The sequence below is a fragment of the Mus pahari genome, chromosome 8 (assembly GCF_900095145.1).
Source record: "Mus pahari chromosome 8, PAHARI_EIJ_v1.1, whole genome shotgun sequence".
NCBI classification, from domain to species: Eukaryota; Metazoa; Chordata; class Mammalia; order Rodentia; family Muridae; genus Mus; species Mus pahari.
In genome coordinates this window covers 46,947,762-46,974,544 of record NC_034597.1, presented here as the reverse complement: position 1 = coordinate 46,974,544, position 26,783 = coordinate 46,947,762, and the positions used below count along the sequence as shown (strand labels likewise).

Sequence of the window (26,783 nt, the reverse complement as noted above, 5' to 3'; positions counted from 1 at the left end):
GGACACAAAAAGATACAGGGAGGGGAGTACCCGGGCTAGGTGCCAGACTCACAGAGGACAGCAGAGCAGGGCAGGAGTACTGAAGCCTTGAAGCAGAGGAGGGAGAGCCAAGGGGACAGAAGACAGAAAAATCTGTGGGTTACAGAGGCACCTAGCAAGGATGGGGACCGAATGGCACAACCCCAAGCTGTCCTTGGCCCTGGTGCTTCTGACCCTGAAGGCTGGGTGGGCTCAAGAAGGGTCAGAGCCTGTCCTGCTGGAGGGGGAGTGCCTGGTGGTCTGTGAGCCAGGCCGACCTACTGCAGGAGGACCTGGGGGAGCAGCCCTGGGAGAGGCACCCCCAGGACGAGTGGCGTTTGCTGCAGTCCGAAGCCATCACCACGAACCAGCAGGAGAAACCGGCAACGGTACCAGTGGTGCCATCTACTTCGACCAGGTAATCCCTCTGCCTCTGTCCAGAAGACGTGCAAGGACCTGGACTCTGCTGTCCAAGCCACTTTGCATCCCTCGGACTCCAAGGAAACCATTCCCTGCATCTCTTTTCCTCCACCTTCCTCTAAGATGGCCACCGACCGTTGACCTTCTTTCATTCATACACACAGCCGCCGTAGCCCTTCCTCACAGTTTTTGACTCTACACATTCCTGTCACACCCGTTTGCGGGCCCTTCTCTCCTCACTCACTGCACAAATGCCAACCCAGTGACGCTCCTGAGCTCCCAGCACCCAGAATCCCACTCAACAGGATCTGCTTCCCGCAGGTACTGGTCAATGAGGGCGGTGGCTTCGATCGGACCTCGGGTTGCTTCGTGGCCCCTGTCCGTGGAGTCTACAGCTTCCGATTCCACGTGGTCAAGGTGTACAACCGCCAAACTGTCCAGGTGACCTAAGTGCTAGCCCACCTCCGGGGGGAAGGGAGGGTCATAGTGGACCGCAGCACATCCCTGGATGGCCCTTCTATTGACCTGTATCCCAGGGACCAGGAGCAAGGGAGGAAAGGTCCTGGCTAACAGGGTATGGCAGATGTACAGAACCCCACACTGGCCACTCCTCAGTGCTCACTGGAGAGCCCACTGAGCCTCAAGTGCCCAAAAGAAAGCTCTTGGGAAGATAGGTGGGGGGGGGGGTCCTAAGCTAAGGACTAAGACATAGATGCTAACTGGGCTCCCCTCCCCAGGTGAGTCTGATGCTGAACACATGGCCGGTCATCTCAGCCTTTGCAAATGACCCTGATGTGACCCGAGAGGCAGCCACAAGCTCTGTGCTGCTCCCTCTGGACCCAGGGGACCGTGTGTCCCTGCGCCTGCGTCGTGGGAATCTTCTGGGTGGCTGGAAGTATTCGAGCTTCTCAGGCTTCCTCATCTTCCCACTCTGAGGACCCAAGCCTTTAAAGAGAAATGTCTAGCATCTTTCGCCCTTCTCTGCCCCAGAAACAAAGTATCTTTGGAGCAAGAGAAAGGCCCCCTCCTGGCTGCCTCCTGCCCACCTCCTTGCATGAGATCATATTTAAACACCCAAGGCTAGGAGTAGAGCAGAGCAGAGCTAAGGAACCTCTAGATGAACACTGCTCACCACTACGGCTCCTGCTGCCCTGCTGGCCTCCTGCTGCCCCTCCTGCCCGCAGCTCCAGCTTAAGGCAGGGTTTGCCAAGTGGGAAGCTTGCGCTTCTTCACAGACCCCACTCCTCCTGTTCTGCACCCCAGCTTCCTGCTCAGCGCTATTTGGTGACAGGTGGCGCAGGTAAGCTTGACAGGCTCCCACAGGGGCCCAGATGGACCAGCCTCATAGTACCTGCAGGCTCCATCCTGTGAGGAATGCCAGCAATGAGAGCTCTGGGCCAGCACCGTGTGAACAGAGCTGACAGCTCAACCACTAAAAGCAGTGTGGGGAAGGCCACAAGAGCATCCGTAGCTGAAGAGGCAGGATGGGGCCATGTGCCTACCCTGAACATGTAAACATTCTGCAGGTAAAACTGGGACAGTCAGAAGGCAGGAATCCTGCCGTCCATCTGTGCCAGGTCCCAATGGACTCTGGCCCTCATCACCTGACCAGAGGCTTGGGTGAGTGTGTGTGTGTGTGTGTGTGTGTGTGTGTGTGTGTGTGTGTGTGTATAATCCTTGAGTGAGTGGAAACTAGAGCAGGTTTACAGACCTGGAGAGTCAAAGGCAGAGTCAAAGGTCAGGAATGAGTCATCAGTCATCAGTAACCACACGTCCTCTCCCTCAGCCACCTCCTAGAACTGCCCCACCTTGGAAATCTGAATTTCAGTCACTCCCTACTCTTGATCGACTTGTAGTTCCTCCAGCTGTCTCCCAGCTAATTTCCCTGTAGTCTGGTCCCCCATTGTTCTTCCTCTAGATCTGCACTGTCTTACTCTGCTTCTAAGGACTCTTGTTACCTGGGAGTCCATGACTCATCCTCCCCCAACTACTATCCCACCAACATCAGAAACTCTCTTTTACCTAGTTGTCCCAATGGTCCAGCATGAATGGACCTACCTAGAACAACTGGGGAGCTGTGGTTGTTAGGATGGTGTACTTGTCCTGTTAGTGAGGGTGCAGTGTGGAACAGGGATCACAGGACTGAAGAGAAAATAAATTCAGAGCTGAGTATAACAGTCAAAGTTTGTAAAGAGCTATAATATATAGTCCTCGTGCTAAATAAATACCAGGACAAGTTTGTGGTTTTAAAATAAAAATCTAGGTGTTCCATTCAGGAGACAGAGGCAGGTGGATCTCTTTGAGTTTCAGGCAAGCCATAGTAAAGACATACAGAAAGAGAGAGAGAGAGAGAGAGAGAGAGAGAGAGAGAGAGAGAGAGAGAGAGAGAGAGAGAGAGAGAGAGAACAAAGAGAGAAATAAGGATGGAGGTGTCTCTCAGAGGCAGACGCTAATGTGCATGAAGCATCAGGTTTGAACCCCAGCACTGGGGTAGACAGGTAGGAAGTAGACAAGAGGGTGAGGGGAGCACTTTCCTTCAGTATTTGTTTTTACTTTGTGACCAGGAAGACTAGTTTGAACAAGATATTAAACAAGATAAGACAATATTTCTGTCTCACATGGAAGAATCTGCAGCGGGGAGTTCAGGATAAACAGCCGCTTATAAACACAAAGCTCAGTCTTCCCTTTTGGGATGCCTCTTTGGCATGCTGCCTCATGGCCCAAGATGGCTTCTTGCATGTCAGCATTACATCCCAGCAGTACTGGAAAGAGGGAGAGAAGAAAGGACACAGCTCCTTCCTTGAAAGGTTTTCTGACAGCTGCCTACAAACATTTCTAATTACATCTCATTGTTAGAATGGAGTCACACTTGGCCACACCAAGCCAGGACAGGCTAGGAAACAAACAATCTTACCTTTTTGTCATATTTTCCATGCGCGTACACCGGTGACGGGTGTGTGTGTGTGTGTGTGTGTGTGTGTGTGTGTGTGAGAGAGAGAGAGAGAGAGAGAGAGAGAGAGAGAGAGAGAGAGAGAGAGAAAGAGAGACAGAGACAGAGAGACAGAGACAGAGACAGAGACAGAGGACAACTTTGGGTGTTGGACCTCACACCCCCACACCCCCTGCTACGTTTGAGACAGGAACTCTAATTTTCACTTTGTACACCAGGCTACCTGGTCTGGAAGCTTCTGGAATTCTGCCTTCTCCTTAGAGTACAGGATTACAGATGCATGAACTATGGCCGACTGGAATATGAACTCAGGCCGACAGGTGTGCACAGCAAGTGTTCTAACCACTGGACCACCTCCAAAGCCCATAGACTTTATTCCGGGCAATCACGTCCAGTCAAAAGTCAGGAATCTTATAGTAAGGAAGAAGAGTAGTTGGACACTGGAAGTTTTTCAGAGTACAATAGACTAGATCAGTCCGTAACACCCGGAGGTATAAGATGCTGTTTATTTATTGCTGCTTCTGTTTGTCAACAGTCCGGAAGAGCATGACTATTCTCTGATAAAGTTTCACAATGCTGAAAATAAGGTAGAGGGTGGTACCCTTCCTTAATAAGGAAGGGAAGAGAGAAGAAGCCACTTCCAAATTCATTTAGCGTTCAGCCCCTTAGAGCTGTTGTGGCGCTGATATCCTCAGGGGCCTCTGTTTTCCAGCTAAGAGCCTCCGACACAGCCCCACCCTCTGACTGGCTCCAGCCTAAACCTGCCACATATTTCTGGTGTCCATGGGAAACGTTCCTGGAGGTTGAGGATTCGATGCTTAGACTGGACCCACCCCTAATATACAGAACAATCTTTCTATTTTAAGGTCCCCACCAGCAGTGTATTTGCAAAATCCCCATGCCATGTCACAGCATATTGAGATATCTTGGTGATTAAGGTATAGACTCTGAGATATCTGCATAGCACAGACTTAAAATCTTAAGGTGACGTTTTGAGAAAACACTTGGTACAATTCACCCACTGAGATAACCAAGACAAAGAAAATCAACATAGGTTTTTTTTATTTTGTTTCGTTTTGTTTTAGTTTAGTTTTGTTTTATAGTGTTTTGCCTGAGCACCACATACATGCAGTTCCCTCGGAGGCCAGACAGGGGCCTCAGATCCCTTGAGACTGAGTTGCAGTGGGCAGTGAGCCACCTTGTGGGTGCTGAGAGTGTAAGCTGGATCCTCTAGAAGAACAGAGCTCTTAACCATTACTCCATCTCTCCAGCTCCCTCCTCCACACACACACACACACACACACACACACACACACACACTGGTTTTAATCATTTTAGAGGGTAAATCAGTTCCTACCCAAGCCTTCCTTGCCATGAAGAAAATGCCCCTCTTTCCTTTTGACCCAGAAACAGGTGACTTATCTTTAGGCCACATAGCCATGTGGCCCTCCTTTTTACATTTGAAGACCAAATCCAAAACTTGCTCTGAGTGAGAGAGTATCCATTTCATAACTACAAATTCATTTGTATGATAGTGGGAGTGGAGGTTTAAAACTGGACAGTCCAGCTGGGCGGTGATGTCCCACACCTTTAATCCCAGCCCTCAGGAGACAGAGGCAGGTGGTTATCTGTGAGTTCAAGGCCAGCCTGCTCTATAGAGTGAGTTCCAGGATAGCCAGGGCTACGCAGAGAAACCCTGTCTTGACAAAAAATAAAACAAAATAAAACTGGGCAATCCAGCCTACTGTGGTGGTACACACCTATAAACCTGGCACTTAAAAGACAGAAGCAGGGCTGGTGAGATGCTCAGCCGGTAAGAGCACCCGACTTCTCTTCCAAAGGTGCAGAGTTCCAATCCCATCAACCACATGGTGGCTCACAACCATCCTTAACGAGATCTGACTCCCTCTTCTGGAGTGTCTGAAGACAGCTACAGTGTACTTACATATAATAAATAAAAATAAATCTTTAAAAAATATTTTAAAAAAGAAGCATGAAGATCTGGAGTTGAAGTCTAGCCTGGGCTACATAAACTCTGTCACACACACACAAAACTTGTATAATGCTGTAGTGATGTGTTTGCTTTATCAAAACGCTCAAAGCTTTTAAAAGCGCTGACCTATTAGACTTGCAATTCCATTAAAATATTCTGGAGAATATAATTGAATTTGTCATCGGTGTTTAAGTGATTTGACTTGTAAAATTTGTTGTAAAAATTGTTGATTTGTTGGCTATGTGCTTTTGTGTTCTGTTTCTATTAAATACTGAAGAAGGCACTGGGTAGTCCTTTCTAGGGGCCAGAGCACCTTAGACTTGGAGAGCCTAAAAAAAGAATCCACTGTCAACTTTAACTCTGCCCTCTTCCTGGTACCTAATTTACACATGGGAAAAGGGCCTGGGAAGTCACTGGTGAAGTCTGGCTCTGTTGCTCTGCCCCCACTAGCCACTGCTCTGGCTAGTCACCCACTCCTCAGTGGTCACTGCTGCCCAGGCTGTCCCTGCCGTCAGATCCTGTTGCCCAGGCTGTCCCTGCGGTCAGATCCTGTTGTTGCCCAGGTGTGCCCTAACAGTGTGCTGCTGAAGTATTCTCTGGGCTTTCTGAATATCTTCTTGTCCATGTCCCCAACCCTTTATGAGACTTGTCTGCCACTTTTGTTTGCTCGTTTCTTTTGTTTTGAGTCAGGGTCTTGCCAGGCCGGGCTCAAGCTCCGCAATCCTCCAGCCTCAGCCTTCTAAGATGCTTGGATTGCAGGCGTGCGCCACCACACTTATCTCACCCTTAAATGTGAGTTTCTCTCAGGTTCTGTCCTGAACTTCTTTGGTCTTAACACACTCTCAACAGCACCCGTGTCCATCCACATGATGAAAATCTCCCCATGTTTACACCTTCTCAGCAGTAACCCTTCTGAACAGACCCCATATTCCACCTCTGCTCCACCCGCTGAGATGTGATTCACAGGCGCCACTCACAGGTCCCTGTTCACTTTGTAATTTGAGCTTTTTCCTGTTGCCCAAACCAGAAACTGGCTTCTCTCCAGAGGACTCCCCCTCGCCCACTACAGCCTCCGGTTCTGCTCGTTGCTTTCCAACTACCCGGCCATCAACTAATGATCCTTTAGCTAGATTTCTAGAAGAGTTCCATAACCTGGCCCTGGCCTCCAGTTCTCCTCAACCCCAGTTGTGTGAGATGTCTCACAATCCAGCTGTTGGAATGGAAGTCGCCCTAGCTTTATTGCTCATCACTGGCAAGAACATGAAGACATTAGAAATCACACCATTCAGCTGACACTCCTTAGAAAATGTAAGACTGAAGTCAAAACTTCCTAGGATCAAGAGGATTGTTCTTGGGCTCAACAGAAAAACAAAAACAAAAACAAAAACAAGCAGGTCAGGAAGCAGGAGCTGGTGCAGAGGCCATGGAGGGATGTTTCTTACCAGCTTGCTTCCCCTGGCTTGCTCAACCTGCTTTCTTATAGAACCCAAGACTACCAGCCCAGAGTTGGTCCCACCCACAAGGGGCCTTTCCCCCTTAATCACTAATTGAGAAAATACCTTGCAGCTGAATCTCATGGAGNCATTTCCTCACCTGAAGGTCCTTTCTCTGTGATAACTCCAGCTCTGTCAAGTTGATACAAAACCAGCCAGTATAGTGATGCACTACTAAAATACGGAAACACCATAGACTGAGACATTGGGGTGTAAGAGGAGAAGGCATGAGTGACAGACAGTTCCTGAGTGGCATTAGATACATCATGCAGACCCAGCCTTTGTCCTAGCCACATACACCTTCAGCGAGTTACCTCACCTCTCGGTGCCTCATTTTCTTCATCTGTAAAATGGAGCTATTAAATGTGTCAAGTCTGAAAAGCACATAGCCTAGTATCTGGCAAATACCCAGTATATATGAGTTGTTAGTGTGTGAATTAATAAACAGTAGAGAGCCGTGGGGTCCCAGGGGGTCTTGGGCAATCTCCAAAAGCAAATGGGATGCTTTGGGTTCTGGAGGCCCTTTACCTGTTTCAATGTCTCGCTCCTCTGGGTGTGTTCAGGTTTACAGTGAACACAGTGGTTTAGCCTAGCACAGTGGCATCAGACTCACAGGTGCTTATGTGAGCTTTGACCCTAGGATGGGAGGGCTGTATGGTTTGCATTAGGTGTCTGTTCGGTGACTGTCTAGACTCCTCAGTCAGATATGAGAAAGCCCAGCTACCGGTGCCCTGAGTGAGAATTCCGTGTGTGGAAACAAAGGCACTAGTGTCTGTCAGTTAACTCTGTCCGAATGCCAGACTGTGGGCAAACTTTACTTACTCTCCAAAAAAAAAACAAAAAACAAAAAACAAAAAACAAAAAACAAAAAACAAAAAACAAAAAACAAAAACAAGGGAATCTCAGCCAGGCATGGTAGTCTGTGCCTGTAGTCTCAAAACGTGGAATGTGGAAGCAAAGGGTAGGGAATTCTAAGTCAGCCTTAGCTACATAGTAAGGGTTCCATGAAACCCTGTCTCAAAAAAAAAAAAAAAAAAAAAAAAAGGCAGAGAGACGCATAAATCTCTACCAGAACCTTGTAAAGTAACAACAGATCTAGAATAGAAAAGGACAGGAATTTGCTGACCACCTGTCAAAAGGACCTTCCACTTCAGCATCTGTAACCTCGCATTCTCTGACCTGCACTACCTAGCGACCTTTGCTTTCGCAGGAGGGGCTCTGGGATGACCTCTCTGGATACCACAGGTCGTGAGCCTCCGACTTTGCTCCGTGGGCTCTCACATCCCTCGTCTCAAACCGCGCTATGTTGGGTCCGCTCATCTTTCTCCTTCGCCTGACTCTCACATCCCTCGTCTCAAACCGCGCTGTGTTGGGTGGGTCCGCTCATCTTTCTCCTTCGCCTGACTCTCACATCCCTCGTCTCCATCCNCGCTGTGTTGGGTCCGCTCATCTTTCTCCTTCGCCTGACTTTGGACTCCAGGAGGGAAGGGCGTATGCCCTTCACATTACCTGTCACCCCCCTCCACTCCTAGACAGATCATGACACACAGTAGGCGTGTTTTGAACAGGAAATGAATGGGGTCAGATCTGTGCTTTCACATCCCTCCTGCACACTGTAACCATGTCAGCACCCAGCAGAAGTCTGGGCACGTAGAAAAGGCAGCAACAGAAAGCCAAGGCCCAAAGTCAGAGTGCTTAGCCAACAGTAAGGACTCTGAACTTGAAGAACAAGAGTTCCCAGTTCAGGAAGAGCAGTGAACCCCCAGAGATACCCCCCACTCTCTTTATCCCCCCAATTCGGAAAAAAATTAAACATTGGCTCCATTTTAACTTGATTTATTGAAAAATAAAAATCACTTGAAAGAGCATATGATGGAAACTGTACTTAACAGAAAGGGGTGTTTGAATATAGCCCTGGGGCTGGAGAGTGAGGCTGACTAATATAGGAAGGGGGGGCAGGGAGAGCTAAAGGTAAGGCAGTGGGAAGAAATACAGTACCTGCTAAAAATTCTACAGCTAGCCTTTCAGCACCCCGGGGAGCTCCCAGCATTCATTCCTGGGCAGGGTTTGACAGCTGGATTGACTGAAGGACAGCATCCAGGTAGTTTATCTAGAAGGGTTAGGAAACGGCATCAAAGGGAACAGAGGTACAAAATCTAAAAGAATTCTAATGCTTAAACATGTTGCTAGAACCCCGATCGTGGTGAACCTGAAAAATCAGGAAGGTTCATCCGGGTCCCAGCTCAGCCACCAACCAGCTGACCGTGGGCAAGTCATTTCCCGCTTTCCTCTGCTGTGAAAGAAGCTGGGCTCAATGCCAACCTCGCCTCAGGACCCAGCATTCTGCAACGTCCAGTCTGGCAACCTGAGCTCAGCCAGATAACTGGATCGGCTCCTCGAGAAATGAGCTACCAGGAATCGGGAGCCAGAGCGGCCTGGTGCTGGCCTTTCTCCCCAGATCGTAAGCTCGGCCGTGTGGAAATGCAGAGCGGTGAGAATCAGCCCTCATGATTATGAGAAGCCCACTCCTACTGCGTCAGTGAGCTGGGCACGCCGACTGTGAGGGAGCGCCACACAGAGGCAGATTCAGGGTACTGCAGCTGACCAGGACAAAGTGGTCCCATCGAAGGAGATGGGTGTACTGCAGGCAGGAGAGGGTTGTGAGTTTTGGCAGTGGGTGAGGAGTCAGAGGAGCAAGAGGAAAAGCCATCCAGCGCCTGGCCGCATGTCAAACCACCCACATCAGATGCCCTCCCCTTAAAGCAGAGCGTGAACACCACTGAACCCAATAGAAGCAGCTCTTCCAGTACAGAGGCCACGCTTGGTATCAAGGCCCTTGATTCCTGTGAGGCGACCACCATCACAGCAGGGGTCAAGGAATCATCTCTGTTGACTGGAATCAAATGAGGTAGGCCAATTCATTCCCTCCCACCTCCCCTTATGAACAGGTAGGTGGCTTATGGCTGATCATCTCCCACCCAGAGCCAGCAAGCATCCTGGAGGCACGGGAAGGCTACCGCTGTCCCGGTGCTGGCAGAGGAGGCCGACTGGAGAACTGCTACCTTCTTGCTGCCAGTGTCTGTGCCACTGAGAACTCCAAGAGCAGAGGCTTGCCAGATGCAGGATGTAAGGGCAGGCACTCGCATGGGGGGAGAGCCATGATACCCACCCGGAGGTCCAAATCCACACGATTAAGTGTAATGTGCTGGGTGTAAGACACTGGAGAGGGGTGCACACACCAATATACACCTGAGTGTGTAAGAGGGGAAAGGTGGCACTTGGGGAAGATCGTGAGCCTGGCCTACTTTGTTAAGGAGACTCCTTTGCTCTCGAATGTAAAACTGCCAGAGCCCAGAGCCCCCACAGGGCAACCTTTGGCACATTCTCCAAACACCCCTATCTGGGAAGGTGTTATAGGGACATCCATCCCTAGCTCAAGGCAATTCAGCAAAGCTTTACAAAGGGAACTTCTGCGCACAAGGCACAACTGAGGGGGCCCCCCCGAAGAGCTGAGAGCACTACTCAGATCAGAAGGGAGTACTAGCAGCAGAAATGTGGGGATCCGACCCGAGCAGGCAGATCCCCGGCTGCTCTGACTCACTGCTCCACATCGAGGGACAGGGGCGTGTCATGCTTGGGAAAGGCCTTCATTAGACTGCTAGGATAAACACAGCCCAGCTTGTCTGGGACTGGGAAGCCCCACACCCTATAGAGTGATAGGCTCAACCGGTCCCCAATATAGAAAGGTCCCATCCATTTGGCACTGCTGCCATTCCTGGGGAGAGACAACAAGAGGACCTGGTCGCCCACACTCCACTCGTTCTCCTGGCTCTCCCTCTTGAAACGCCTGTTCTCAGCCTTCTCGCTGGCCTTCTCGGCCACTCTCCAGTGGAGGTCCAACAGCTCCCGCATCAGCTGCAGCAGGAAGGCATCCATCTTGAGGCCTTCAATGTTCGCCCGGCTCATCTCCCACCACACGGGCTCCATCAGCTTCGCCTCGCTCCCAGTCAGCACCTGGAACGGTGTGGCCTCTGTGGTGGAGGCCCTAAAAGCCAGGTGCAGCAGGGGCAGAGAAGCCGCCCACTTCTTGCCATACAGAAAGATGAACTCCTTCAGGGCCCTCTTGAATTCCCAGTAGGCCTCTGAACTCATCAGACAGGGGAACTGGAGGGCCCTACTCAGTGTAGTCACTTGGGCTCCCAGGGCCAGCCCACAGCTCACCAGAACATGCCGGGCAAACTGGGGACCTTGGGCCGCCTCCAGCCTGATGGGAACACCCCACCTTGCAAACACGTGCTGCAGGAGCACCTGGGCCACAGCCACATGCGTATAGGGCTTCAGAGGGAATGCCTCCACCCACCGGGTGTTGGCATCGGCCACAATGAGCACGTGCTTGTGACCCTCCTCACTCACAGTGACTGGACCCACCACCTCGATCTGCAGACTGGACCAAGGAGCTGTCGACCTGAGAGGCCACGGGGACTCGATAACTTTCAGCTCCCCGCCTATGAGATTCCGGGGGATGCAGAACAAACAGCTCCTGCAGTAATCTCTCACGTGGTCCTGCATCCCAGGCCACCATCCCAGCAGCCTCACCGTCTTGTAGGTGTCCTCCGGCCCCTGGTGCTCCCCCATGGGGCTGTCATGCACAGAGAAGATTAGATCCCTCCGAAGTTGCCTTGGGACGACCCAAACCCTGGGATGCCTTTCCCCCTTGAACATGAGCAGGCCACTGTCTTGGTCCAGGCTGAGTGAGTTAAAGGCAGAACTGAAAGGGGAAGGCCCGGACAATTTCTGCCCTGCCTGCAACTTGGCAATGATATCGGCCAGGGTGGCGTCACTCAGCTGTAAGGCCAGCAAGTTGGGCTTCCTGCCTTTAGGATGGGGAGTCACCATTGGCACTGGTGCATCCTTTGGCAGATCCCACCACTGCCCGCCCCCTTGGGCGCCCTGCTTGGCCAGGGTGTCCACCGTCACAGCAAACAGAGAGCCCCGGTAAGAGGTTCGGTAGATAAAGGGAAGGGGTGAGAAGCCAGATGTGAGAGAGATGATGTAGGAGAGCAGGCTCGGATGAGGTAGTGAAGCCCCGTCAGATGACAGGAAACCCCGGACTCTCCAGAGGGGCAGGAGCTCCCAGAGAACGCTGAAGATCCAGTTGCAGTGGGTGAGGAAAACCACGGGGAGCCGGGACTGGCTGAAGCGCTCTAGGCCGCAGGCCACGGCCGCCAGGTGGGCGTATGTGGTCGTGTAAGGAGGACAGGAAAAGGCAAGGGAGACCGGAGGGCTGGTGGGGGACAAGATGTAGAGACCAAAGCCAGCACACAACTCGTCGTCACGGTAGAAGCAATAACCAGACACATGGACACAGATGAAAGTAGACAGGTCAGAAGAAGGAGGCAGAGGCTGGAAAACTCGAGGCATGGAGGAAGGGGGTGTCAGCAGCTGGTTCTCCCCCAGCAGGCCCTGGAGAAGGGACAATTCCAATTCCCTCTTGCCTTTGTCCTGCAGCAAGAGAGACCATCGAATCAACCACGCTTTCGAAGCCCTACGCCTATCCCATGCCTCATTATCCACCGTGGTCCGGGAGGCATAGGAAAGACGTAAAACCACTGGATTGTCTCCAACACATCGGGCAAAATGCTTGAGGGCCCAAGCCACAGCATAGGGGCTGTCCCCCCCTGACTGAGGACCCTCGCTGTCTTCATCGGGGAGGAGAGGTTTCGAGGTATAAGCGATAGGGTGCTTCCTTCCTGAGTGCTCCTGATGCAGGCTAGCCGTCAGTGACACTTGGCTGACGGTCACTTCCAGGTAGAAGGGCAGGTTGGGGTTGGGGGTTGACAGGCAGAGGGCGCACACTAGGGCTCGTTTCAGGGCCAGGAAGGACTTCTCATGCTCCTGGGTCCACTGCCAGTCTGGCTTCTGCTTGAGGAGGCCGTGCAGGGGGCCCACGAGATCTTCATAGTCAGAGATAACATCCCGGTGGGCATCCATGAAGCCCATGAAGAAGGACAGCGCGGTGAAGTTGCTTGGGATGGTGAGCTGCGCCAGCTGGGCCAGAACCTGCTGACAGGGAGCCTTCCCATCCCAGGGGGCATCCAGGTACGGAGAGGACACCACAGGCAGAAGGTCGATGTCTAAAGTCCCCTCAGAGGGGTCATGCAGGCTGAGACACTGGAGGATTTCCTCGGAAAAGGAAGGGCACTCGACCCCAAACACCGACACGTCCTGCTCATCTTCTTCATCGGGCTTTGGGTTTCCTGGCTCCTCTTCCAGGCTCTCCTCCCCCTTCTTTCCTTCTTCTACGTCCTGTGGATCCTCCAAAGGCTCAGCGTCCGCGTCGTCACTCAGCTCAGAGATGCTGGCTGAGCTGGGAGGCAGGGTCTTCCACACCTTCAAGAAATTGCCGATGTCCATGTCCAACCTATTGCCAAAAAACAAGTAGAAAAATGAGAGGGGCGGCCTCAACCCCACAGATTATCGGAGGGGAAAGCCGCACGTGTGGCCACACCACAGAGCCCACTTCACTCGTGGTAGGGGTCAGTCAGGAGCCAGCCCTTAAATACTTGCTCTTGAGCTTACACACGCTAGAACTTCATTCAATAAGGATTCTTCTGTGCTTTGAGGATAGGTCCAACTGAACCCTTACTGACCGTAGCAGTCACTTTTTTAAAAAAAATATTATTTATTTATTATTATTTCCACGAGTACACCATAGCTGTCTTCAGACACACACCAGAAGAGGGCATCAGATCCCATTACAGATGGTTGTGAGCCACCATGTGCTTGCTGGGAACTGAACTCAGGACCTCTGGAAGAGCAGTCAATGCTCTTAACGGCGGAGCCATCTCTCCAGCCCCATAGTGGTCACTTTTAATCGTCAGCTGGACACAATCTACACATCAGCTGAGAAGGCAGTCTCAGCAAAGGACTGTCTAGATCCAGCACCTGTAGGCAGACCCGTGAGGGGTTGTCTTGACTACACTGAAGTGAGAAGACCCTCTCACTACGGGTGGTTTCATTCCCTAGGCAGGGGGAATCCAAGATTGCAAAACAGAGCAGGTGAGGGGAGCCCCAGCGAGCTCTCTTCTTTCTGCAGACATGGCATGGCCAGTCCTTCCCAAGCTCCTGCCACTGTGGCTCCCCTCCCCCAAGCTCCTGCCACTGTGGCTCCCCTCCCCCAAGCCTGCTGAGCCGGAATAACCCTTTCTCCATAGTTATTTTTGTTGGGGCGTTTTATCACAACAGAGAACAAAACTAAATGAACTAAGACCATGAATCACTTAAGTCAGTTTTAAGCCAGTGGCTTAGTAAGAGATGACTGGCACTGTTACCTCAGGATGAACACTCCAGGGGAAGCTCAGCCCTGGAGGGGAAGCCTAACACGCAGCAGAGAAGCCTCAGCTTCATTTCCGCTGGTGGAATGAATGAGATGAGCGATGGCCGGGGTGGGCAGGAAGCAGTGTCCTGTCCATGGGCCCCAGAGCACCGGGGATGGGCAGTAAATGTGGCTCAAACGGCAGAGAAGCCAGAGAGGGTCAGAGATGCCACAAACTAGTTCTGCCAAAATGACCTTGGAAAACTGACTTAAGAGTCTCATCTATGAAATGAAGATGATGGCCGTTTACACCTAACTGAAATTGTGAGCATCCAAGGAGAGGAACGTGACGGCACTAATGTAGACACGGCTCTCTTGAACATGAGGAAAGAAAAACAAGCCTGTTTCCTGTCACATGTCACCAGCAGCCTAAAGTAGAAATAGTGAAATGACCCCAGCCCCAGAACAGGTTCTTTCTGCCTGCTAGGCACACATGGAATGGAGTGCCACACAGCTGCTCAAGTGCGCCACACTAAGTTGCATGGCATAGCTCCGAAGACAGCAAGAAAGGCTGAGCCCAAACTCCAGTTGTGGGAGTAGGCATCTAAAGACTCATGGGAAACATTAAACGTATAATGTAAATGGTGGATAAGAGCATCAAAATGTGGCAGAAGCATAAAGGTGTAAACCGTCAAACTGTCCTGTTCACTACTGAGAACTAGGTAAATGCTGACTAGCGCTAAGTTTCTGGTCCAAGGAATGCCTGGGAGGTAAAGGCTGACAAATTACCTGTTTGGCTTCTTCAGAAATTCCTCCAAGGTGGGGCCGTCACGGCCCAGGGGGTCATCTGGTACCATGAAGAGACTCCCGGCAAAGGTGAAGGGCAGCAGGCTAGACCCACAGGAGAAAGAGGCAAGGTCAGAGGTGAACCCAAAAGTCAGCCACACCTTGTTGCCTACACAGGTCTGTCAGTCAGTCAGTCTGTCAGTCTGTCTGTCTGTCTCACACACATCCACATGTACACCGCATTTACCAGCAGGCACTGGCAAGCCCTATTCTAAGGCTTCTTTTCCTGTCCCAACATCTTCTCTGCCACAGGCTGTCTGACATCACTGGGAAACAGAGGCTCAAGTCCCTAGAAGGTCTCACCGATCTTTGACCATCAGTTTCTTGGAATTATTCATCAGGATGTGGATCTGCTCATTGGTGACAATGACTCCATCTGTCTCCTCTGCCAACTTTACCATGAACCTGCAAGAGAAAAGGAAGTCACTAACTGTCCAGCAACCTCCCCTCTCATTTTCTGAACCCTCTGGAAAATGAACTAGAAGTCCCTGGAGGCTCAGAAAAAAACAAAAAAAAAACAAAAACAAAAACAAAAAAAAAAAAAAAAAAAAAAAAAAACCCCTCTGCTCTTCGTGTTCAAGCCAAGGCTATAGAGCACATCCTCTCTTCTGTGTGCCCATCTGGGATCCCAGCACCCCCCCAGAAGGTGTACTTGGTTGCATAGACCTCCCCAAATGTACATACAGCCACACACCCCTCTCGCACACGCAGGCTCACACAACACAGAACCCACCCGCTGGTTCATGCTCACACATGGGTATTTTTTGCCCCCATCTTTTCACCTGTAAAATGTAGATAAAATATCTGCCCCGTGTTGCTGTAATAATTAAACTGAGTCTAATTCAGTGCCTAGTGCACAGCACACAATATTCTTCATCAAGGCACAATACTCATGCCTATGTCAAGATGTACATCTGCATACATACTAACACATAAAAATCACATGGCTTAATAAACAAGCCCATTCTCCAGAGGATCACTTTCCTTCTAAGGAAGGCTGTAACCAGAAAAAAGAGCATTTCCTGGGCTCTCACATGCTGTTCTCCAAGTACCCAGAAGGGGGCGCTTCAACAGACACATCACCTTCCCTTAAACCCTTGCCTGGATTTAGAGGCTTTTAAGAACTCACGCAGGAGTCTGATCTGGGAAATGGGAAGCTTGGCTGCTGGCCTTGCTTAGCCCTTCATGGGCTTAAAGCCTGTATGGAATGAAGGGAACACAGGAAAGAAACAAAACCTCTCCCTACCCAACATTCGAGGTACCGAAGAGAAGTCAAGATCTGCCTGCTGGGACGACAGCAGGACCTGCCTTGCTTGCCCTAGCACAGGCAGGGTCACAGACTCCCCTGGGCATGCTGGTTCTACAGCCATGCTGGACAGTGAGGGCTGAGGGTTGACCAGCAGAGAGGGTGTCAACGTTTAGGCTAACCAGGCACCATCTAACTCTGTTTCTATAGCCTTGCCCAAGGATCTACCTATGTAAGGTTCCACATACACCTCCTCCCTGCATCAGAGCTTGAGGAACGAAGATTGAAGGCATTCCTTGAGATAGGAGCTGTACCCCAAACTGGCACCCAAAAGTTAGGGTACCTCGAATGCTAAGTGGATGAGCCTCATGCTCACCCAATTGAGCAGCACCTCAAATTAGCAAATCTGCACCTCAAACTGCAATCCAATGCAATGGGTTGGATGAGCCTCGTGTTCGTGAACCTCTAAAGGCCACAGAAAAAGAAAGCCAGGACGCTTGGGGGAGCACGGCGCCTGAGTTCCAAAGATGGTAACGACCTTGCACTTGGGAAGAGGCAACCTTCAGTCAACTCATGTGTGCCAATCCCTGATCTCAGACATGGCGTTTGCCTTCATTTCCCTCTAAGAAGATGAGGTGGGACATCATCCACCCTGAGCCCCACGGAAGGACAGGGCCCAGCATACCTGTAATCGTAAGTGGTGATCTTCTTGCCATTTTCCAGCTGGGAGGGAGTGATAGAAAGCATCTTGAGTCTGTGAAGCTTCGTCAGAAAGTGGCTCTCTGAGGGTGACAGAACAGAGAGAGAGGGGGAAGGGCTATGTGGGAAAGAGCAAGGTGGGGTGGTGGAAGAATGGGCCAGAAAGGCAAGGAAAAGTCAGGTGACCTTGGAAGGGCTGGACAGGGTGGTGAACATCTCACCTCTCACCCTCCGGTTTTTCTTCAGCTGCCAGGTGGGTACGAACACGGTGATCTCTCGGTGGCCACGATTCCAGAAGTACTGCACGGCCATGGCGATGCCTCGGCACGAGAAGAAGTGCTGCAGGCCATGTCTGCGGGACGGTGGGAATGAGGAAGCTACGTCCCAGACAACCCTGCCCCACCACTCATGCCTTGCCCTGAGACCCAAGCAGTTAATGTCCCAAGAGCACCGAAGATGCCAGCATCACCCTCTCCCTACACCCTCCGCCACCTCTCTTTGAACCGGGGTCTCTCCTTGAAGTCCTAGCTGTCCTGGATGGAGCTTACTACGTAGACAAGGCTGGTCTGGAACTCACAGAGATCCCTGCCTCTGCCTCCTGAATGCTGAGATGAAAGGGGTGTGTGCCATCAGACCCGGCCTGCAGCCCTGCCCTCAAACAGCTGTCTAGAACTTAAAGACAGAAGAAAAAAAAATCCTGACCACCTACTGTATGCCAAGAGCCTGATCTGCACAGATAACTACTCTACCGTGTGACAGAGGAAGCACATCTCTGCACTGACCGTGTGACAGAGGAAGCACACCTCTGCACTGACCGTGTGACAGAGGAAGCACACCTCTGCACTGACCGTGTGACAGAGGAAGCACATCTCTGCACTCACACCTCTACAGCAGCGAGCACTGAACATGCAAAACAATCTCTCAGGTGGGTCGAGGTCTGGAAAAGCTTCTAGTAGGTTTGGGCCCAGGTCTTGAAGTGTGAGCTACCAAAAAAACCAAAAAACTGGCTTGGGTAGAGATGAACCTTTGCAGATCTGAGCCCAAAGGCCAAAAAAAAAAAAAAAAATTCCCTGGCTGACTCAAAAACCATAAGCAAAATTTTTCACTTCTCAGACTCTATCTACATCTACCCATCTACCTAAGAATAAAGACTTTGCCTTTGTGACAGTTCTGTACCCACTACCTACCGTGCAGTAGCCAATCGGCCTAGGCCCTTCCCTCTCTCTTTTGCTCCCATGGGAGGTCTGGAAGGAATACCTGCCCAGCGCCCCAGCACGTCCAGCCCATCAGTACTCACACCATGGCCACACTGCTGCCGTCAATGACCACTCTCCTCAGCCCTGGGTTCCCAGGCTCCTCAGACAAGTTCATCTCAAAGGGTGTGTTCAAGGCCTCGTTGTACCTCTGGAAGCTGGTCACTATGTTGGTGCCCTGGGAGTGAGGTGACAGTCTCTGGGACCCCTCCCAAGCCCCAAGAAGTCCTTCCTTTAGAAACTGATGCCTACTTCTGGAGGCCATGGTGCTACTGGGCTGGAAACCCTGCCTTCCGGGCTTTCCCTGGACCTTTGGCAAAACGGCTCTACTCTTTGAAGCCTGAACCTCACTGAGGAGTTTGGTTACGTCCATGGTCGGCCCCGCAACTGCAGACACCTGAGCTTCTGGTAGTTTAGAAGCTCTGGGGGCATTAGAAGCTGCAAGTGCTTTGGGAGCTTCCCACCCTGCTTTAGCTATGGTCTCAGTTTGAACTCTGAGGGTCTGGAGGTCTGCAGGTATTTTCTGAGTTGTGGGAGTTTGGGGGGCTGTGGGCATAGCAGGAGCTGCTGGTTCTGTTGGAGCCGAAGGCACTTTGGGAGCTGTGGGCTCTGTGTACACTGCTGGCTTCTTGAGGGCTGTAGGCACTTCGGGGGTTGCAGGCAGCCCCTCCCCGGTGGGTGGATGTTCAACGCTGGACACCTCTGCAGCCGTGGCCACTTGAAGAGTTTCAGACACCGTTGGAGCTTCAGATACTGAATGACCTGTCATCCCAGTTTGAGCCAGTGGCCTCTCTTGAGTTGTGGATCCCCCTTGCCCTGTGGACAGTGCTACAGGGAATGGCTTTTCCAGGCTTTTACAATCTGACAGTGCACTTCCTTTATCTCCCACAGATGTTGAAGATGGTCCTACTTGCAGAAGTCCCGGGCTAACCTTCTCTTTGATACCACAACCCCCTTGCACCACCGATAAACTGATGATTTTGGAAGGAATCTCCGGCCTCGGGCTAGGCTTTAGGGCTGTCTCCCTTCCTAGGTCCCCACCTGGCCTACAAACTGGGCTTCCTGCACTGGGCAGAGGAACCAGTTCTTTCTGCTTCCATTCCAGCTTTAAAGGCAAAGGATTCCGTCCTGGCAGCTTCAGCTGAATGGGGCCTGTGGGCCTCTGCCAGAAGGGGAAATTGAAGCAAGCCTGGGACAGGAGCCAGGCTAGGTGAAGAGACTGCAGTTCATTGATCTTCCAGAAGGTGGCAGCAATGGTCCCTGGCCATGAGGGCCCAAAGGCTGGGCCCGGGGCCCAGACCTTCCAGGATGTGTACGCGCTCAGAGCTGACACTGGCAACAGCAATGAGATTCTGTCTTCATTCTTCGGTACCTGCTTTTGCTGCAAGACGGGTTCTGTGTGATTCTCAGAGTCCTGGCTGCTGGTGTCTTGTGTAGTGGCCCCTTCCTCTCCAACACTGTTCGTTTCATCACCTTGCTTGTTGGACTGGTCCCTGGAGAAAGTCCAAGTTTGTGGCAAAGGTGAGAATGGCAATTTGGTCCTGAATTACTCTTCCTGGGGATCAGGATCAGGCCAGGGGTGGAGAAAACCCCTTCTCCAGTACTTACCGTGTTAGCTGGTGCGCTGTCTCCTGTGCCGGACTGCTCTGACCTTGGATCAGGGACCCAGCTGCTCCTGAACCTGTTGATTTCTTTGAATTTTCTGATGCCCGATTCAAGGCTCCTAACTCTTGGAGCGTCCCAGGGCTCTCTTTTATGGTCACCAGTGATGAGCTTTCCTTCTGCTGCCGGGCAAGGCAGATCAGGATCTCTGGGTTGGGGAAAGTACCAGAGATGCCCAAGTGGCCAAGCCACTCAATGATGTCTTCCTTGCCGGCAGCATCTCGGACCAGACTGAGAAGCAGCTCCTGGACTGCTGGAGGAAGCTGCAGCAAGTCTCCTGCATACTTGTCACAACGGATCCACACCAGAGCCCCAAAAGCCCGGGTCACCTCTGTCTCCCAAACCCCTCGGGGGGTGATCATTGGGGCAGGGCCCCAGCGCAGCCGAGCCACCAGCTCCTCCAGCCAGTTCTGTGTCATGGTAAAAGACTCGGTCAGCCCACCCACCATTAAGGAGCCAGGGGGACCAGGCACCAAGTAGGCCAGGGTACTCCAGCAGAGGCAGTCCAGGAACAAGCCTTGTGCCCCAAGGAAGGCGCAGTGCAGGACTGGTGGGTAGCGAACCTCCCTCCATAGCTCTGGGTTGCACAGACCTTTCAGATATTCCTGGGGAGAAGGGAGAGAAGAAAAGGGACCAGTCCTCTGTTAGTGGCTAACCCCAATCTGTCCCTTGTACCTCAAAACCCAACCTCTTGCTAAGCTCAAGCTGACCTATGCTGATAACCCCCCCTCCCAAGGCCTGATGCTCTACCTCTGTGCCACTCCCTCTTCCCAGGGAACAGGGACCAAATGAATGAGAGCTCAGAAGGAAGGAAAGATCCAAGTTTAGAGCCAAGAGACCGCACACTTAGTTGTAACTTGGCTTTAACAGTCAAGGAAGGATTGAAGTCTGCCATCTTCTCAGAACCTCAGTGTCTTCACCTATAGCGTGACAAGTTAAGTTAGATATGCTTGGGTCCAGGCCCCCCTTGGCACCACAGAACTGTGTGGTACAAGAAAGCTACACACTATTAAGTACTCTCATGTGCCGAGAACAGCCTCCCTCCCAGCTGCGTCGCACCATCCGTTCCCACCTCATGCATCTCCTGGAAGCCTCAGTGAGCTAAGTGAGCTTGGCTTATGAGGACAGGGCCGGGCACAGCCTATTCCCATTCTATGGACTCATAAGAGCTTACCCGAGTGCACACAGCTCAACAGAGTCTGCACCAGAACAGAGCCTAGGTCTACCTGACTGAAACCAGAGCTCTCCGTAGCTCCTCTGGCTGAGGACACATGACTTCCAGGTAATCCTGTAGGATTCCACCTTAATCCCCCTCCAGAAGCTCTCCAGCACAACCTGTACCTGTAACCATGGTAACTGTTGCCCAGTGGTGGAGATAAGTTGCTGGGCCAGTGTTCCAGAGGAACATCCCACAGATTCACGTGGTGTCTAACCAGGAGGAGGGCCTCGATTCCTCGGGCTGACCAGCCCTCATGCTTGCAGAGGAGCCGCTGGTTTCAGCTACTTACTGGCATAATCCAGTGATCTCCAAGAACTCCTAAGCAGTCTCTGAGACAGCAGCCCAAGTGGACTGAGGTCACCCTCGCGACCTTTCACACCCACACCCTTCAGAACCCCCCTTCCTGCCTTCCCTGATAGTTCCTTCCTGTGATAAATGCTCCTCCTCCCATCCTTTAAATCTCTAGCAGCCATCTTGAAGCCCACACTAGCACCTCTGCTCAGGGCACAGGACATTTCCCCCTGCTTTAGCTTGTGATCACCTCCTTCCTGGGTGAAACTTCTTTCAACAAAGTCTGATGGGCTTCCCACCAGAACCTCATCTGGTCTCACTCCCAAGAGAGAGCAAATGTGCATATAGCTCTCACCTTAACAAATGTGCCCCACATCCTGACTATGTAAAGCCAGAGGCAGGTTGAGGAAGAAAATTGTGGGTGATTTCTAAAAAAAAAAAAAAAAATCCTAATGGGATTAGTGAGAATGATCCGTGGGTAAATGCTTATTGCACAAATACATGAAGACCTGCTCAGAGCGTCAGCACCTAGAGCTAGAGCAGTGATTCTCAACCTGAGGGTCCCAACCCCTAGATGGGCAAAGGAAACTGACACTTTTGCAGGGATCACCTAAAACCAATGGGAAACACAGATATTTACATTTCAATTCACTACAATAGCAGGATTATTGTTATAAAGTAACAACAAAATAACTGTACAGCTGGGCGTCGCTGCAGCATGAGGAACTGTCTGAATGGGTAGCAGCAGCGTTGGGAAGGCTGAGAGCCCCTGCCCTAGACGGATGGAAGTAACCCAGAGGCTCACTGGCCAGCCAGTCGAGTCAGTCAGCCAGTTCCATGTTTAGTGGAAAATGCTACCTCAAAGAGGTAGGCAGGAGGGGCTGGAGAGATGGCTCAAGAGTTAAGGGTGTTTGCTACTCTTTCAGAGCACCCAAATTCAATTCCCTGAACCCATATCTGACATCTCACAGCAGCCTATGACCTCAGCTCCCGGGGATCTGTCACCTTCTAGCCTCTGTGAGCACCACACTTAGATGGCACACTTTTGCTCACTCATGCAGTCTCTTTCTCTCTCTCTCTCTCTCTCTCTCTCTCATATCTCTCCACACAGAGAGAGTTTAAAATATTTATTGTTCCATTGATAGTTCACCATTTTTATGAATGGTATAGCAATTGAGATCATTTTGAAATAATAAATATGGACTAATATTTATTAAGACCTTATGTGCCGGGCACATAAATTATTTGATATATTCCTCTCTCGGTTCTGCAAAGGCAACCTTCATTGCCTTCCTTTTAGATGAGAGAAAAAAATCACATGTTCAAGCTCACATATCAGCATGGATAACCAGCACGGTGACCCCAAAGTCTACAGTCTTACCCATGATATACACCGAAAAGCAAAGCCAGACAAGGGACCAGAGAGTGATCTGAACAAAACACAAATAAATGACACCAAAAAATAGAAAAAGCGTCAAAAAAAAAAAAAAGTGATACTATCTGTAAAAACATATTGCCCAATATTCCACAGATCCTCTGTCAATTTGAAGTTAAAACATTAGCACGGAAAAAGATCACTCCATGTGTGCTTACAACTCTCCAGGACTGTCCTTCCTTTCTATAAGTCGATGTTCAATCTGCCTTCAAGGGCCACCCCAATATATACAAAGGAAAACCAAAAAGTTCGAGAAACACTACAGGACCAAGAAGCTTTAAATTCAGAGTGAGGGAACGGGGAAAGGCCGAGCTCTTAGAGAAGGAGATCAATCTGAAAACTTGTTACTCCTAACACACAGAGGAAGGAGAGAGAGAGAGGAAGAGAGAGAAATAGAGACAGAAACACAGACAGATAGACAGACTTCCCTTCCTCCAAAAGGCTTACTATCATTCTCTTCTCAGAAGCATATTAAACAATATGTCACACAGTAAATAAGACATTGTTTTTGAAAACAGGACACATGTAACTTCAGCATTATAATATGGTAACAGCAATGAAAGACCCAACAAAAGGGTTGAAAGATAGTCAAGCAAAAAGCCAGAGTTAGGGGCTAAAGAGATGGCTCAGCGGTTAAGAGCACTGACTGCTCTTCCAGAGGTCCTGAGTTCAATTCCCAGCAACCACACAGTGGCTCACAACCACCTGTAATGCCCTCTTCTGATATGTCTGAAGACAGCTACAGTGTACTACTCCTGTACATAAAGTAAATAATTCTTTAAAAAAAAAAAAAAAAAAGCCGGGCAGTGGTGGCTCACACCTTTAATCCCAGCACTTGGGAGGCAGAGGCAGGCGGATTTCTGAGTTCGAGGCCAGCATGGTCTACAGAGTGAGTTCCAGGATAGCCAGGGATACACAGAGAAACCCAGTTTCAAAAAAAAAAACAAAAGAAAGAAAGGAAAAAGAAAACAGAAAAAGCAAACAAAAACAGGAGAAAAGGTAAAGAGCCCGCAGAAAGCTTATCTAGACAGGAACCCAAGAGGGTAACGGGGTGGGAAGGGTCAGCAGCCCCAAGTTCCCCAGGCCGAACGAAGACCATGAAGTCCAGGAGGAAGGTGGAGAGAGAACCGAGCAACATGGGAAGTGAAGACAGATGGCCACACCAAGCAGGTTCACGGAGAAGACTCAGCCTGCTGGAGAACACAGCAAACCTGCTCAAGGGAAAACATCTCAGGCAAAGGAGCAGGACGAACAGCCTCGGGCTTCTCAGAAGCTAGATGTCTACGGAAGAAAATGTTTCCCTTTTCACCCAATACCAGCGAACTACCAATCTAGTGGCCTTCAGGTAAACAACCCGAACGTGTAGATTACAGCACAGCTTTCCTCCTAAGCAATAAGCATGCATGCAACTCCATGGAAGAGCCTCAGTCCTGGGGAAAATAGATGTGTATATATTATATACACGCATTTTATACTATATATATATATATATATATATATATATATATATATATATATATATATATATGGAAGTCACTTAATTCATTCTGTGCCACCTTAACAAAATACTACATGTTGGGTCATTTAAATTGAGCATCATTTCATTTGGTCCAGGTTTTAGAGACTGTGGAACCCAAGAGCACTCTACACCAGCAGCAGCCCTCGCTGAGTCAGAGAACAGACAGGAGAGTCCCACACACGTGCAACAGGCCCATCTCATCATAAGCAACCCACCTCTTGTTTGTTTGTTTGTTTGTTTGTTTGTTGAGACAGGGTTTCTCTGTGTAGCCCTGGCTGTCCTGGAACTCACTCTGTAGACCAGGCTGGCCTCAAACTCAGAAATCTGCCGGCCTCTGCTTCCCAACCCACCTCTTAACAGTCATCCCTCTTACTACCCTTATGATCCCAGCTAAATTGTAATATAGATCTCAGTAGACAGGCAGAGCATAGCAGCTCTACAGAGCAATCTTCACACACACACACACACACACACACACACACACACACACACACACAGAGAAAGAAACTGAGAAGAGCTAAACAATGTCCTGGACAATAATCAAGAGGAGCCTGAGGATGTATTCGTCAGTTCTACCGTCCTTACTGAACACTGACTCCAACTGCCTGTATAGGAACCAGGCGTGTGGCTCGGGAAGCCAACCACGTCTTGCTTCAGCATTCCCTCTGCTGGGGTACTGTCTTTTTAACTCGATAAAACCACTGATGAGTGCTGGAGCAGGCAGGCTGTGAGCTAGACACCAGCCTAAGCTACATACTAAGTTGACACTAGCCTGGGCTATATCCACATAACTAGACACTACCAAAAGAGAAGAGAAGAAACAAACTGGCAGGAGGAGAAAGGAGAGAAAAGGAAAACTACAAACAGATGAGCTCCACCAACCCGGGAAAGAGAATGGATTTAACAAAGAACAAGATAACAGACGCCAGGAGACCGGTACACTGAAGCCGCAAGGTGACAGACAGCGCGACAGAGACAGAGCGGAGCCTAAAGCCAGGGCTGCCCACAAGAGACTATTTGCAGCTACATAGGCTGGCTGCTAGAGTTGGAATGTTCTTCCCAATCCCATTTGTAGGGACTTGTCCTCTGCCGGACCCTCTCGGGGGATGGTGGGACCTCAGAAGGTGGGGTTTAGCGAAAGGAAGTGAGGTCACCAGGACATGCTCCTAAGTGGATCTTAAGATCCCTGCCCTGCCTTTCTGGTAGCCTCAGCTCCCACTTGGTGCCACTACAGGCTCAAGGGAAGCCTGCTTCTTTATAATTGTTTACCTCAAGGAGAAGGATGCAGTGAGGAGCTAGGAGATGGAGATGGTTTAAGCCTCGGCGATCTGTACATAGAAAGGCAAGCAATTTGGAAAGGAGTTTTAACCTTGGTTAAACCATAGTAGAAAAAAAGAAAACAAAGGCCCCAGAGTACGTCCTACCTGGATGATGAGCGTAGAGGCATAATGGAGCAAAGCCTAAATATAGACTTAGAAAACTGAGACCAAACACGTTGGAAAGGAAGAGGGAGTATCGGCGTGAGGGAGCTAACCCCTCACGTGAACTAACAGGAAAAAGAAATTACACATGTTCCAGGACAGCCAAGGCTACACAGAGAAACTCTGTCCCAAAAACAACAAATAAAAATTTAAATTAAAATTTAAAATAGTAACAATAATAATAACAATAATAAATTTTAAATTTACATTTAAACAAAAAGAGATTAGGTTCTCAGTGACAACACAGATACATAGGCAAATATTTCCTAATCAGCTTACAGGGAAGGTGTACAACCCTGATTCAGAGCACTTGCCAATGTCTGTGGTGTAAATATTCTCACGGTGGCTATAAATAGCTCTCCAGTAGCTTGCAAAGTTCCTAAAATTCTAACAATGGGTTTGTGTGGGCCAAACCCAGCACACACCTGACCACAATCAATTCCCACGGCTCTGCTCACTGAGTGCCAGCGACATGCCAACTTCCATCTTACAGCCAGAGACTCCAGAAGCCACCTCCACTACCGCTGTCTTCAGATTCCCCATCACCTCTATCTATCTTCTCCAAAAACAAGAGAAGTAACCAAGTCGCCTGTCCTGTCTGGTGGCACTCAACCCATCCTCATAGTCCCATTATGCAGAATGGGGCAGAAGGGATACCAGGTTCGGTGTGGGGCTCACTGAGCCACTGCTCAACTCCCCTCTCAGCCACTGCTCAACTCCCCTCTCCACTTGGTGATTTCACCTCAGGGGAGCCAGTTTCCCCCCGATTTGTTTTCCTACCTGGGGGTGTGATACACAGCAGCAACATTTCTGATATTTCTGAAATCCTGCCACTGCATAAGAACTTTAAAACACAAGTTTAAAACACACAGAGATTTTTTTTTCAAAAAGCAAGCACAAATAATATAAAAAACATACTGGATTCTACTTTAGGTGAGCCTGC

General features: G+C 50.2%; 2 protein-coding genes across 2 annotated transcripts in view; one reads left to right on the top strand and one right to left on the bottom strand.

Moving 5' to 3' along the window:
- Nucleotides 1-79: 79 nt before the first annotated feature.
- Cbln3 (cerebellin 3 precursor) lies at nt 80-2,680 on the top strand. The gene is made up of 3 exons (XM_021204072.2): nt 80-436; nt 760-879; nt 1,176-2,680. Exons 1-3 carry the CDS (start codon nt 161-163, stop codon nt 1,371-1,373), a joined length of 594 nt encoding a protein of 197 aa, XP_021059731.1. The 5' UTR covers nt 80-160; the 3' UTR covers nt 1,374-2,680.
- Nucleotides 2,681-8,694: 6,014 nt separating this feature from the next.
- The window catches only part of Nynrin (NYN domain and retroviral integrase containing), a 20,617-nt gene continuing 2,528 nt past the window's right edge, over nt 8,695-26,783 (bottom strand). The window contains exons 2-8 of the mRNA XM_021203430.2: nt 19,842-20,500; nt 18,278-19,726; nt 17,202-17,332; nt 16,967-17,063; nt 15,339-15,440; nt 14,979-15,080; nt 8,695-13,295 (exon numbers count right to left, since the gene is read on the bottom strand). Coding sequence (XP_021059089.1) covers nt 10,472-13,295; nt 14,979-15,080; nt 15,339-15,440; nt 16,967-17,063; nt 17,202-17,332; nt 18,278-19,726; nt 19,842-20,500 — 5,364 coding nt within the window. The 3' untranslated portion in view covers nt 8,695-10,471. The remainder of the gene's footprint in view (nt 13,296-14,978; nt 15,081-15,338; nt 15,441-16,966; nt 17,064-17,201; nt 17,333-18,277; nt 19,727-19,841; nt 20,501-26,783) is intronic.